This window comes from Camelus bactrianus, chromosome 22 (genome assembly GCF_048773025.1).
Source record: "Camelus bactrianus isolate YW-2024 breed Bactrian camel chromosome 22, ASM4877302v1, whole genome shotgun sequence".
NCBI lineage: Eukaryota > Metazoa > Chordata > Mammalia > Artiodactyla > Camelidae > Camelus > Camelus bactrianus.
Window position 1 is genome coordinate 22,472,594 of NC_133560.1, and position 14,015 is coordinate 22,486,608.

Consider the following 14,015-nt stretch of genomic DNA (forward strand, 5'->3'; position numbering starts at 1 on the left):
AGGCATGCATCTCAGAGTCATCCCACCCAAAGGGCAAGGGAGCTAGAGTATTGATCCTCCAACTTCCATACTCATTGGCTGAGGGCTGCTTTCAGGGAGGTGTTATTTTGCTGGCACTTTGGGGCTGTTTGTTGCAGGGGCAGTGTGGACCCCATCTATTTCAGAAAGTCCTCCAGCAAAAAATGCAGGGAGTTGGGAGTGGGGCCAGTATGCAGTGAGGTGGTAAAGGCTCCAAGACATGGCAGCACACAGGGAGACTACCTGTGTGTGCACTGAGTGGACTGAGTGTGGTATGAATGACTGGGCATATCCAAGGTGTGTGCACCTGTGTGAACACAGCCAGCTCCAGGAGAAGGGTTTTTCTCCCTTACTGAAGGCTCTCTTCATCAGGACAGGTTATAGAATGTTCGAGGCCTAGTGCAAAATGAAAATTCAGGGCCCCTTGTCCAAAAAACAAGAAATTCAAGACAGCAACAGCAGAGCATTAAATCAAGTGCAGTGCAGAGCCCTTCTGAGCATGGGGTCCTGCGTGACCACAAAGGTCACATGCCCATGAAAGCAGTCCTACCCACCCCACCCCATGGCTTCTGGTCACCCTTGCTTTTGCACAAACTATTCCTTCTACCCGGCACACTTGTCCCATGACCAGCTCTTCTCATGCTTTAGGTCACAAATTCCACCTCCTCAGGGAGGTTGTCCTGGATTTTTTCAGCTCAAAATGCAGCCTCTATTCCAGCCTGTCTCTTCTCTTCCAAGTACTCCTCACCAGCTAAAAATATCCTGCGTTCATACTCAGAATTTGTCTCCTTCGCTGGACTGTGAACTCCAGGAGGGCAGGAACCAAGTTTGTTTAGTTCCCCATGGCTTCTCTAGCGCCTAGCACACAGTAGGCATTCAGGAAACATTTTGAACAAAGGCTCCCATTATGAACATTCTGAAACCGATATTATCATCTTGTACAAATAAGGAAACCGAGGCTCAGAGAGAGGAAGTGAGTTGCCTGAGGTCACATAGTGAGGGAGCAGCAGCTGGCACTCAAACCCACCCTTGGACCAGTGGGCCAGAGTTCGTTCTACTGACTCTCGTGTTAACTCACTTATTCCTCAAAACAGCATTGGGCCACCTCTTTTTTCAAGTAAATACTTTCTGAAGTATAACAGAGAGACAGGAAAGGGCACCAAAATGTACAGCTCAATGAATTTTCACAGCAGAACACACCCATGTAACCAGCACCCAGCTTAAGAAAAAAAAAGATGTTAAAATTTATATTGTGTGAATTTCCCCTCAATTGAAAACACCATGTTCAGCTCTCAGAAGCCTCCCTCAGGCTCTCCCACTCTGTCCCCAAGCCCTAGCCCCTCCAAAGAAAACCAATACCCTTACTTGTTATACACAGTTTTGCCTGCTTTGGAACTTCATATAAATGGAACTGCACTGTTTTACTCTTCATTGTTTGTGTGGGGTTTTTTCTCAGCATTGTTTTTGATTCATCTGAGTTCAATCATTTTTATTGCTGCATAATATTCCACTGTGTGAAGAAACCACAATTTAACCATTCTACGGCAGATGTACACTTGGGTTGTTTCCAGTTTGGGGGCTACTGTGAGTAGCACTGATGGGCATGTCTATTGGGTACATACCCAGCAGTGGCACTGCTGGGTCAGAGGAGAGGTGAACAGTCAATGGTCATAGATCATGCCAGTTTTCCAGCTTGGATGAATTGGTCTACACTCTGACCAGCAGCAGATGAGAGTTCCAGCATTTGGTCAGTGTGTGCACATTTCACAGAGAAGGCACCTGAGGCTCAGAGAGGGGCATGTGCTTCCTCCTGGGCAGCGAGAGATTCTGGGTCCTGCTCTGTCACCTCCTCTCCTCTCGCATCCTGCCCCAACTGTGTCCTCCCAGCCTGGCTGTGGTGGGGCGGGGGTGGGACAGACAGGGTCACGTGGAGTTGCATTTAGCCGGAGGAAGCCAGGCAGGGTGCAGACGGCTGCTGATTCTGGGGCTGGTCAGGAAATCAAGGTAAGAGAGGGAGGGAATTTGGCCCCCAAGGGGGTTCCCTAGAGGTAGAGCTGAGAGTGAGGAGGGGGCCAAAATGCAGACAGCATGTGGGCAGACGCCAGGCAGAATTTTCACCTTCTCATCCTCCAGGAGAGTCCCCACCATGGACTCACACTCACCGAGCCAGGCCTCCCAAACCCAGCCTGCAGCCTCAACCCCGCTAACCTCCTACCGCTGGCACTCAGCGGGTGGTGGTGAGAAGGGGGCTGGAGGGTTCCGCTGGGGCCGCCTTGCAGGCTGGGGGAGGGCACTGAGCCACCAGGAGCCCTCAGTCAGCAGCCAGCCGGCCCCTCGCTCGCTGTTTCGTCGTGTCCTCTCTGCGCCCCCAAAAGAGTCTCGCACAAGCCGCCTCCGAATATCCAAGACCCTCTGGGGGAGGCATAAGAGCCCACCACTGGAATCGGAGCCAGAGCCAGAGGCACCAGGTACGTGGCCCCCCGACCCAGGTTGGGAGGCCCAGGTTTTGTCTGCCGCGGGAGCATCAGCCTTACAGACACAGGAAATTGTGGGGAGCGCAGAAACCTAACAGGAAGTGACTGGGGCCCAACTGGCTGCCCTCTTCCCTCTTTCCCCCTCACCCAGGGCCTGGGTATGGTGGGAGTGGCCAGGGATCTGTGGGCTGGTGGTCCAGCCTGGGGAAGGAACAGGGAATAGACGGATGATAGCACTCTCTGGATGCCAAATGGTCCCTGGCCCCCACAGGTCTCTCTTCACATTCAATGGCCCAGGCTTATCGTCTCCTGCCTGGATATCCATCTCTGCTGCCTCCTGCCCTCCAGCCACATATTAGTTTCTTCACTTCTTTGAACCTCAGTTTCCCCATAAGTTAAATGGGATTCGTGATTCCCACCTTGAAGGGTATTTTATTTCATTCACTCATTCATTCAGTCAGAGGTCTGTGAGCATTGACTGTTCCAGACCTGCCCTGATTTAGGCACTGAGGGACACAGCAGTGAATAAAACAGGTTAAACTGCCTGCCCTATGGTGCTCATAATGTAGTGGGTGTGACAGTAAACAAGTAAACAAGAAAAGGACACATAGAGAGATCTAGAAGAGTAAAAACATCATGAAGATTGGAGATCACAGAGATAGCGCTGGCCTCAGGACCCAGCACATTTTATGTGATCTGTTAACAAGTGGGAATTATCTCTCATTGATTCCTCTGGTGGTGAAATGATAGAACAGACAGGTAATTTGAGAGGGTTGATTCAGCCCTTCTATTCCTGGAAGCTCATTTAATACTCATCATTTGTATTCTCATTTTGCAAAAGCATCCCTTCAGCCAACCTCCAGGGTATCAGGTATTGCTCACTCCATAGGATCTGGTGAGAGCTCTCTAATAAGCAGACCTTCTCCTCCCCTGCTCAAACACCTCCCATGGCTCCCCAGTACCTCCAGGATAAAACTCCAGCTCCTCTGACACCCAAGGCCCTGCACTAATATCTTCCCTCCAGCCTCCAAGCCCTCCAAGCCCTTTCCCCTTTCCCTTTATTTCCCTGGGCCATGCCATGTGCCATTTCCCAGCCTTTGCTCAAGTTACTCTTGCCTCCATATGCTCCACCTCTGTTTGTCAAAATCCAATCTGCTGTCCAAGACCCAGTGTACACTTGCTCTCTCTGGGAAACCTTCCCTGACCCACTGCACCAACACCTCTCCCAACCCTGCCCTTTTTCTGTTCCTTACTCAAACTTTGAATACTCTTCCCCTTAGACTAGTTTGTTATGTAAGGAACCAAGGCTGCTGTCCTGTTTTTTAACCTTTTGGACCTACCCACTGTCTTGGCTAAGAGAAGAATGCTTGTGTCTGAAGCCCGGCTCAACTACTCACAAGCTGTGTGACCTTGGGCAAGTCACTCAACCTCTGTGGGTTTTCAGTTTTCTTCTTGGGAAATGGGGGTTATAATAACCCTTTGAATGACTTTTGGAGGATTAAATGAGAGAAGGCGTATGGAGTGGTAAACCAAAGTACAGGGCACATGGTTGGTGGGGCTGTGTCCTCTACCCACTGCTGGTGAGGACAAGGCCCAGAGAGGGGTGCAGGCTCACCCAAACAATAGCCTGACATGGCTGCTGAGGGGTCGGGGGTAGGGGAGGATGTGAGCCTTGGTGAGTGGAGAGGTTGTTCTGAGGAAGAGGAAAGGATTACCAGGTCCCAGCACCTCCTCCTCTACCCAGAGCTGGAGCCAGAGCCGGAGCCCCCTGCCCCACAGATCCCCGAGGCCCCCACACCCGACGTGCCTGTCTGGAACATTGGGGCCTTCGCCCTACTTGATGGGAGGCTGGTGCTGCTTGGGGGTGAGGAGGAGGTAAGAGGGGGCACACGGGTAAGAGGAGGGAAGGAGAGGAAGGGAGAGGGACAGACAGTGGGAAGGGGGATGAGAGGGAGGATAACAGAAAGGTGTCTGCCTCTCCCTGGGTCTGCCTGCCTGCCTCCCCTTTCTGACCACCCGCTCCTGTGGGGAACAGGGTGCTCGCCGGCCCCGGATGGGGAGCGCTAGCTCTGAGGGCAGCATCCAGGTGGCCTTGGGGAACCTCAGGGATCCAGGTAAGCTTGAGAGGTGGGGAGAGCAGGGGCATTTGGGAACCTGTCAAGGTGAGGCAGAATTCAAGATGATCCCACCCTCCCCCTCAACCTTACACCCCTGATCACCCACAGATCGGATCTCTGGAAAGACTGAGTCAGAAGCTGCTGGCCCCAACCAGGTCCACAACATTCGGGTGAGGCATCCAGTGGGGGTGGTGGAGAGGAGAGCAAAGACTTCCAGACCCTAAGAGGAGGAAGGGGGACTCTTCCTGGGTGATCTTGGGCAGGTCACTGACCCTCTCTGGGCCACAGTGTCCCTATTTGTCAAATGGAGCCAATGAGAGAAACTCTTTTGGGGGCTGTTTATGAGAAGTCCACAGAGAATGTAGGAAAGCATATAACTGGCATGTTAGAAATGGGAGCTGTTGATTACCTTTAATATTCCTGCTAACGTAGCCTGAGTTTGTGATCCCTCAAGACCAGCAGATCTTCCAGGACACCCTGGGGGGAAAGGAGCTGAGGAGAGAGTGTGGGGGTCTGCTGAGCTGACATCCCCCTCCCCACAGGGGTTGCTCAAGCGGCTGAAAGAGAAGAAAAAGGCCAGGTCGGAGCTGGGAGCCAGCGCTTCCCGGGATGGGTAAGGGTCTCTGAGAAGCTGGGATTCAACAGTGTTCCCTCCCCCTCCTCCTGCCTATAATTCTGACCTTCACCAAATACCCCATGTGGCCTTCTGTGTCCTGCCCCATGTTGGGCCGTGCTGGGGCCACTGAAAGACCCTTAGCATGGGGCCAGCCCTCCCTCTGTTGAAGGGTGGGGGCAGAGTCTGACACAACAACTCTAAAACAGCAGCCAAGTCAACATCCCAGTCTGGAAGTGTCAGGGAAGGGACCCTTGAGCTAGGATCTGAAGGATAGTTGGAAGTTAACTAGGCCAAAGGGGCAGGAAAAGCATTTCAGGCAGTCAGAACAGCAAGTGCAAAAGTTAAGAGGACGGAGGAAATGACAAAAACAAGGCCAGTGTGACTGGAATTAAGTGATGAATTAAGTGGAGGGAAATGAGATCAAAAGGTGAAAAGGGCTGTACTATGCAAGTTCATGCAGGCCACCATGAGAAGCTAGGTCCATCCTAAAGCGATGGATTCAAGTCCAATTTACATTCAACTCCATCCTGGCCTCCTTCCACCCTTCAGACTGTAGGGGGCCGGGGGAGGGGCAGGAATGACAGCTTGTTCACCTGCGCCCTCCCCAGACCCCCCAGTGCTCTGGGTTCTCGGGAATCGCTGGCCACACTCTCCGAGCTGGACCTGGGCGCCGAGCGAGACGTGCAGGTCTGGCCACTGCACTCCAGCCTCCTGGAGGAGCCCCACTGCTTCCAGGTAAGTGCAGGCAACGGGCCACCTCATCCGACCCTTTGTCTCTACCCTTGGCCTCAACCGCACCCTTGGATCCCTCTCCTCAACAGGTAACGTGGGTGGGCGGGAGCCGCTGCTTCTCCTGCCGCTCGGCTGCTGAGAGAGACCGGTGGATCGAGGACCTTCGTCGCCACTTCCAGCCTAATCAGGTCAGAAGTGCGGAAGATCGGATACAGAGGCCCCTCCCACAGCCTGCGCCCCGCCCCTTCCACCCAAACATAAATCCCACCAGCGCCGAAACCCTGCCCTTTAGACTCACCCACCCTTCTATACCTTCGCAACCACTCCGAGACCCTGCTTCCATCTATTATCAGCCCCTCTCCTTTCTTCTCAATCCGAGCCCTATTTGCACCCAAAGCTCCGCCTAGCAGGCAGTCGCCAAGTCCCCACCCCGCGGCTACCCCTCCACACCCTGGGGCTCCGATCTCTCCGGGAGAGCCCAGAAAAGCTAGAGGGTTTCCGCATAGCCATCTTTGGACCCCCGTGGCCTCACTGTCTTCCCTCTGGGAGCACGGGCTCCGCTCTTCACCTCTGGTGCCCAATGTGGAGCACCGACGCCACGCTCCGGTCCCTGCTCCGGTCCGCAGGACAACGTGGAGCGGGAAGAGACGTGGCTGAGCGTGTGGGTGCACGAAGTGAAGGGGCTTCCCCGGACTGCAGCAGGGGCTCCGGGAGTGCGGGCCGAGCTGTGGTTGGACGGCGCGCTGCTTGCGCGCACAGCGCCGCGGACTGGCCCTGGCCAGCTCTTCTGGGCCGAACGCTTCCACTTTGAGGCGCTGCCGCCCGCGCGTCGCCTGTCGTTGCGGCTACGCGGTGCGGGCCCAGGAGACGCGGTGCTGGGCCGCGTGGCCTTGGCGCTGGAAGAGGTGGGCGTCCCCCGCGCGCCCGCCGCGGGCCTGGAGCGCTGGTTCCCACTGCTCGGGGCGCCAGCGGGCGCGGCGCTGCGGGCACGGATCCGGGCGCGGCGCTTGCGCGTGCTGCCGTCCGAGCGCTACAAGGAGCTGGCGGAGTTCCTCACTTTCCACTACGCGCGCCTCTGCGGGGCGCTCGAGCTCGCGCTGTCCGCGCAGGCCAAGGAGGAGCTGGCGGCTGCCATGGTGCGCGTGCTGCGGGCCACCGGTCGGGCTCAGGTGCGGCGCCGCGACGGCACGAACCCGGGTGACCAGGGGCTGGCCGATCGCGCGCTCTAGAGAGGGAGTTAGCGGGGACAGCACCTGAGCTGCACCTTCGAGGGGCGGGGCAGCTTGAGGGGGCTGGGCCTGAGCGTCAGCTGCGAGGGGCGGAGCCTGAACTGAGTCTCAGCGCTAAGAGGCCAAAATTTCTGCTTTGAGGGATGGAGGTTCCCGCCTGCTATGAGCTCCTGCATCAAGGGCTGGGCCTGGGCAGCAGCAATGAGGATGGGGCCTGTGTCCCAGGTGTGAGGGATCCCCCAAGCAGGGATTCCCCCGGCCCAGTCTTCGCCCAACGCAATGTGACCCCACTCTGCGCAGGCACTGGTGACAGACCTGGGCACCGCGGAGCTGGCACGCAGCGGAGGCCGTGAGGCGCTGCTGTTCCGGGAAAACACATTGGCCACCAAGGCCATCGATGAATACATGAAGCTTGTAGCACAGGATTACCTCCAAGAGACGCTAGGTGAGCAGGGTCGGGAGTCAGAGCCTCAGCTGGGCTGGGTAGGGCACCCCAGAGGATATCTGAGAGTACCAGGGTAACCTGGATTCTGGTAGTGGGTGGTGCCACGGGGGTGCTGAGATCTTGGAGGGAACTGAGGGTTCCCCAAGATATTAGGTGCCTCCAGACTAAGCTGGAGATAGAATTGAAGGCTGAGTGTTGTGGGTTCTAGTTGTTATAGCTGGGTCCGTCTCTGGCTGTGTTGGGCTGCAGGGCAGGTCGTGCGGCGTCTTTGTGCCTCCACTGACGACTGTGAGGTGGACCCCAGCAAGTGCCCGGCTTCAGAGCTGCCCCAGCACCAGGCCAGACTGCGAAACAGCTGCAAGGAGGTCTTTGAGAACATCATCCACTCCTACGAGTAAGAATCAGGGCCCCAGCACCTGAGCCTGCCCCTGCCTCTCAGCCACTGTGCTAACCCTGACTCCAAATTAAGGTTTGCATATAAAACACGGGATGCCCAGTTAAGTGTGATACCATATTTGGGACATACTTATACTTAAAAAAAAAAAGGCATTCTTTTTTAAAATCTAAAATTTAAGTTTAACTGTTTATCTTAAAGTTTTATTTACTAAATCTGGCAACCCTTTCCCAATGTCATGCTACCCAACCCCAAGTAACCTGGGACCCAATTCCTTGTCTTCTAAATTACAGATGACCCTATATCCTAATTCCATGCCACCTGACCCCAATTAACATAGAACCTCAATCTTATGACCTCTGACTCCAGTAATGCCATATGCTCATTCCCATGACTGCTGACCTTAAGTGACCCTGTACACCCAATCCTATGTAACTGGGATGCCTGTGATTCCAGTTCCTTGACCTCTGACCCTAGGTTAACCAGTATGCCTAATCCCATACTACCTAGGATATCAATCCATGGTTTCTGAACCTAGGTGACCCTGTAACCCCAGTCCTATTCGACTTCATATCATGTGCTCTATCTAGCACCTCAATTTTATATCCAGTTAGAGCTATGTCCCAAGCTCACGACCTCTGCCCTCATGCGAACCTGTACCCCCAAATCTAAGATTACTGACTCCAGAAGTCACCACAATAACTACTCCATAAACAAACGCTGACCCCAATTGGACCTATAACCCCAATGTCTTCAATCCTGGAACCCAGAACACAGGTGTCTCCTGACCCATGACCTTAGGACTTTGATTATCCATGAACTTTATGCCCATATTCTCCCTCTCTGACCATTGCCTCTTCTTCCCTAGCTGGTTCCCAGCAGAGCTGGGCACTGTGTTTTCAGGCTGGCGAGAAGCATGCAAGGCACGGGGCTCTGAGGCACTGGGACCCCGACTAGTGTGTGCCTCTCTCTTCCTGCGGCTCCTGTGTCCCGCCATCCTGTCACCCAGCCTCTTTGGCCTGGCGCCAGAACACCCGGCACCCGGCCCGGCCCGCACCCTCACATTGATCGCCAAGGTCATCCAGAACCTCGCAAACCGTGCTCCGTAGGTGCTGGGAGGCTGGGGAGGGGGGAATGCTGGGGCCATGGGGGTGATAAATGCCTGACCTGACCCACCCAGTTGGGCTCTAACCCAGGTTCGGTGAGAAGGAGGCCTACATGAGCTTCATGAATAGCTTCCTGGAGGATCATGGACTTGCCATGCAACGTTTCCTGGACCAAGTGGCCATGGTGGATGTGGACACAGCACCCAGTGGTTACCAGGGCAGCAGTGACCTGGCCCTCCAGCTGGCAGTCCTGCATGCCCAGCTCTGTACCGTTTTTGCTGAACTTGACCAGGTGTGGCCTGAGCCTAGAGCCCAGAACATGAGGCAGGGAGGCAAGAGAGCAGGGAGCCTCTTGCCCTAGAGTACTTGCTCAGCATCCTCCCTGCATGCTTCACCAGGCAACCCGTGACAGCCTGGAACCACTGCCCACCATCCTGCATGCCATTGAGGAGGGCCTACCTGTACCTGTGTCTGTGCCAATGCGTCTCCCACCACCCCCAGCCCAGGTCCACTCCAGGTAACCTGCTTGCCTCAAGTCTGGTCCAATTCTGATGGTTGGGAGGGAGCAGGGGAAGGGCCAAAGGCACAGGGTCAGACTGGGGTCAGAGGTGAAGGCAGGATCACATCAGAGGTCAGAGACAACATCATGTTGGTGTCAGTGTCAGAAACAAGTGTTGAATGGAGTGTGGCCAGAGGGCAGGTACAAGGTCAGATTGGAATCCAAGGTGAGGATTATGCATGACAGAAGTCAGGAAGAGGTCACATCTGGGGTCAGAGAGAGAAAGTGACATTGGTCAGTGATGAGTGGCAGATTTCAGTGAGAGGTTGTGGATAGGATCAAATCAGAGGTCAGGTCAGGATCAGATATTAAGATACATTGTCAAGGGTCAGGGACAGGTTCATACTGTAAGAAGATTGAGCCCAGGGTCAGATGGAGTCCAGGGTTATGGGCAGAGTCATATTTGGGGTCAGAAGTCAGGGACTATGATCTTTCAGGAGGCCGAGACAGGCTCAGTTTAAGGTCAGAGACTGGGGACAAGTGGGAGTCAGATTGGGAAGGAAGAGGGTACCACTGTGAGCAGAGGTCAAGCTCAAACAGATTGGAAGCAGAGGTTACAGAGAGGACCAAGTCAAGGGTCACACTGTGTCAGAGTTCAAGGACAAAACTAGAGAGGAAGCAAAGCTTAGATTGCTGTTATGTCAAAGGTCATAGAGAGGACAGTATTGTCAGAAGCCCAGGATCAGAGGTCAAAATGTGATCCTATTAGCGACAGGGTCACAGAAGTAACAGATCAGAGGTGAGGTTATTTCTGGAATTAGGTAGAGATGGGGTCAGCTCAGGAGCCAGTGGAAGGTCTGAGCTCCACCATTCCACCCCCAGCTTCTCTGCAGGGGAGAAGCCTGGCTTCCTGGCACCCCGGGACCTCCCCAAGCATACTCCTCTTATCTCCAAGAGCCAGTCCCTGCGCAGCGTTCACGGCGCAGGTAGTTGGGTCCGGCAGCGGCCAGACGACGAGCGGCCCCAGCGGCTGCCCCGGCCTGTGCAGCGCACGCAGAGCGTTCCGGCTGGTCGCCCCGCTCGCCGCCGCCCGTCTGCTGGGCCTCGGCCGCGACCCAAAGGCTCCCTACGCACGGTACCCGCGCCCCGCGGCCGGCCCTGGACTGGGACCTCGGCCTCGCTGCCTCGGAAGTCATCAGTGCCCTGGCAGCGCCATCTGGATCAGCCAAGGGACAGAGACCAGTCGCTAGGCACCCACCGACCCGTGGGCAAGGTGAGCTACAGCCCAGGTCCGCGCACAGAATGGGGAGACAGGAACAGGAAAAAGACTGAAAGATGGGCAGGTCTTGGTTCAAATACCGAGCTCGCTGGGCTGTGTTACCCCCCAGGCCTAGTCCAACCGTCTCGGGGCCTCCGTTTCCTCCTCTGTACAACGAGAGCGTTGTTCGCCAACAGTCAGGGCAGTTAGGAGGCAGAGCGCAAGGGACAGGGAGGTCAGGGTCTTTGGGGAGAAAGGATGGGACAGGTTACAGTTGCTCCCTCCACACAGCTGGCAGAGCTGCAGTGCGAGGTGGCCGCGCTGCGCGAGGATCAGAAGGCGCTGTCCAGCCTCGTGGAGTCACTTGGCACCCACATTCGGGCCTTGAGTGAGCAGCAGGAGCAGCTTCGGAGTCAGCTGCAGGACCTGGATTCCAGGCTCCGTGAAGGGTGAACCCCGCCCTTTCCATTAGCTCCGCCCTCAGATGAGCTCGCTATAAAGAGATTGGCTCAGGGCCCAGCCTCCTAGTTAGTCCTACCGAAACCACGCCTGGCACAATCACATCCCCTCTGCAAGGCCCGCCCCAACACAACTGTCTAAGGCCTGCCCCAAGCTCCACCGTCCCCAGGTCCCTGGGAGGTCCTCTCTTTCAGGCCCTTAATCAGCTCCTCCCAAACAGGTTGGGCCAAACCGCCTATTTCTCAGTCTGGGCGCGACCCCACCCAGGACTGACCAAGCCCCGCCTCCAAGGGTCGGTTGGTCCTTTCATTCCAGCCATTCCAGGCTCTAATTCAGTAGCCTCTTCTTCATGCGTATCTAGGCCCGGGCCCCCCAAACTGGAAAACTCTTCCTCTACCCCAAGCCCCGCCCCCAAGTGTCTGACTCTCCGACCCCGAGCTGGAGTGGAGTTTCTCAGCCTCTGACTCTTCCCCCTTGCTCCTGATCCCCACAGGACATCGAAGTTGGATCCAGAGCGGGACCCTTCAAGCACTGAGGACCACAGGCTGAAAAGTCTGGTGAGACCCCTGCCCGAGCCTAGTGGCAGATCTGGGCTGGGTGAGGGAACAAGAGTTGGGGTGGAACCCTCCCCTGACTCCGAGCCCACTGCTGCTGCCTCTCCAGGAGCGCCGCCTGGCTGAGATAGAGAGTACTCAGGCCCAGCTGAGGGATACTGTCCAGAGCCGACAGCTTCTTCCCAGGACATCGGGTTCCCGGAGCCAGTCCCTGCCCCTCAAAGCACCCTGCATCAATGGAGACACCACTTGAACTGCCCACTCCGCCCTACGTGCTCTGGGAGCAGAGAGAAAGCTGTCTTGGGGCCTGTCCAACCCCTGCCTCAGCCCTACGTGGCCTGCAGTAAGGAGTGGAGCTGTACGTTCCAACAAGTCTGGCACCATGAGGTTGCCCAGTAAAATCTTGATTTCAGTAAAAAAAAAAATCGATGTTTTTTTTTACCCCTAAGTGTTGCCAGTCAGAAAGCAACCCCCCTCCCCAACTCAGCTCTCCCAAACTCTCCTCTAATTGGAGGTCTCATGGAGGGAAGTGATGTAAGGAGATCCTCACCAGTTAAGTGACCTTAAACCCTCACTCTCTCAGAACCTCAATTTCCTTATTTGTAAAATGAATCTAAAGTTCCGTACACAATAGAAGACCCATAATTTAAAGTGTTCGATAAAAGGTATTTGTCATTGTTAGGGGCAGCACCTGCTTCTCAATGAAGCCTGGATCCCACCTCCACTGACTCCCAGATCCCAGATGAGAGCATCTTCCTAGGGCCCCAAATCCCACATCAGTTCCCTCATGGCAGCCAGGGCATAGGTCTGGGAGGCAGATGAAGAAGGAGTGGGTAGGTATGGAGATGGTTGAGCTCTGTGGGTGTTCACTGGGAAAATGAGTGGACATTTGAATCATGGGTGGGTGGATGAGTGAGGGGTTGGGTGGATAGGACAATAGGCAGGTGAATAGGTTAGCATTTGCAAGATGTTTATCCTGGTACGTGAGTAGTTGAGTAGGTAGCTAGCTGGGATGGACATGTCTGCCTATAAAAGGCCTGGATCATAATAGAAAATAAATGTTTGAATTAATTGAGTAAGCTGTTATACAAACTGTATGCACATTTGTACTCTGGTCTCCTGAGTCTGTTGAGCTGAGCAGTGGGGAAACAATAATGAACTAGACAGACAGAGACTCCTGCCCTCATGTAACTTACACTCTAGCGGAGGAGACAAACAAACAAACATGCAATTGGTAGATGGGTGTCTGCGTGACTGGGTGAAAGGATATATGTAGAGATGGGTGGATGCTTGCTTGGTTGTATGGATAAGTAGGTATTTACTTGGATAGTGGATAGATAAGTAGGTAGATGCGAGGTGGACTGTTGGTTTGAGTGGGTATTTGGATGGATGGATGGATGGATGGATAGGTGGTTAGTTGACTGGATGGGTAGATAAGTGATGGAGCCAGTGAGTGTGGGGAATGAATGGGTGGGGAGTAGGTGGGAAGATGGATGGGTGGTTAGATATGTGGATGGGTGGTGGGTGGGAGAAGTGGCAGGCCTATTATGTGTGCATTACTGGGTAGTCCTGGAGACTGATACTGGGGTTTGGATGGAGATGAGGGGCTTAGCACTGGGGACCTAGGGCAGCTCTAGGGGCAGAGAGGTACTAAAGTCCAATGTGGATGATAGGGAAGGAGGGAATGAGCTTGTGGTTGGAAAGTAGCTGACTGGGGCAGGGGACTGAAGGCTAAGGACTGGCCGACTGGAGTCCTCACAATGACCTGTAAATGACCCGTGGAGGAACTTCTCTGTCCCTTCCCCACTCTTCTGGTGCTACCAGCGGGTTTAGCGTGGGAAACACCAGTAAGGTGATGAAGAGTCATTGGGGGCAGGAGGACAAGAGTGTTGTCATGGTAACAGAGCCTCTCCAGGGACACTCAGGCAGCGCGGGCCCTTTAAGGGTGACCGGCCAGGCCACTTCCAACATGGCGGCGCGCCTACTTGCTGCCCCCCCACTGGGGCGGCGCTGGGGGGTGGGGGGTGGGGGGGTTGGCTCCCCGGACCTCCCCATCATGGCGGCGCGGCGGGGCTGTCGCGCTGAGGTCACGGCGGCGCGCCGGGGGGGCGGGG

At 55.2% G+C, this 14,015-nt stretch overlaps 1 protein-coding gene across 1 annotated transcript; it reads left to right on the forward strand.

Annotated features, from left to right (window-relative positions):
• The first annotated feature begins 1,884 nt into the window (after positions 1-1,884).
• RASAL3 (RAS protein activator like 3) lies at positions 1,885-12,326 on the forward strand. The gene is made up of 18 exons (XM_074350543.1): positions 1,885-2,022; positions 2,152-2,486; positions 4,237-4,367; positions 4,528-4,606; positions 4,718-4,779; positions 5,152-5,222; positions 5,834-5,960; positions 6,047-6,145; positions 6,584-7,126; positions 7,487-7,631; positions 7,881-8,025; positions 8,894-9,130; positions 9,222-9,423; positions 9,530-9,648; positions 10,513-10,903; positions 11,180-11,337; positions 11,841-11,904; positions 12,011-12,326. Exons 2-18 carry the CDS (start codon positions 2,165-2,167, stop codon positions 12,152-12,154), a joined length of 3,039 nt encoding a protein of 1,012 aa, XP_074206644.1. The 5' UTR covers positions 1,885-2,022; positions 2,152-2,164; the 3' UTR covers positions 12,155-12,326.
• Positions 12,327-14,015: the final 1,689 nt, after the last annotated feature.

Coding starts and splice junctions, on each gene's coding strand:
- RASAL3 (XM_074350543.1), top strand. CDS start 2,165: ATGGACTCACACTCACCGAGCCAGGCCTCCCAAACCCAGCCTGCAGCC. Junction 4,607..4,717: donor GGGGAACCTCAGGGATCCAG/GTAAGCTTGAGA, acceptor GATCACCCACAG/ATCGGATCTCTGGAAAGACT. Junction 9,649..10,512: donor CCAGCCCAGGTCCACTCCAG/GTAACCTGCTTG, acceptor TTCCACCCCCAG/CTTCTCTGCAGGGGAGAAGC.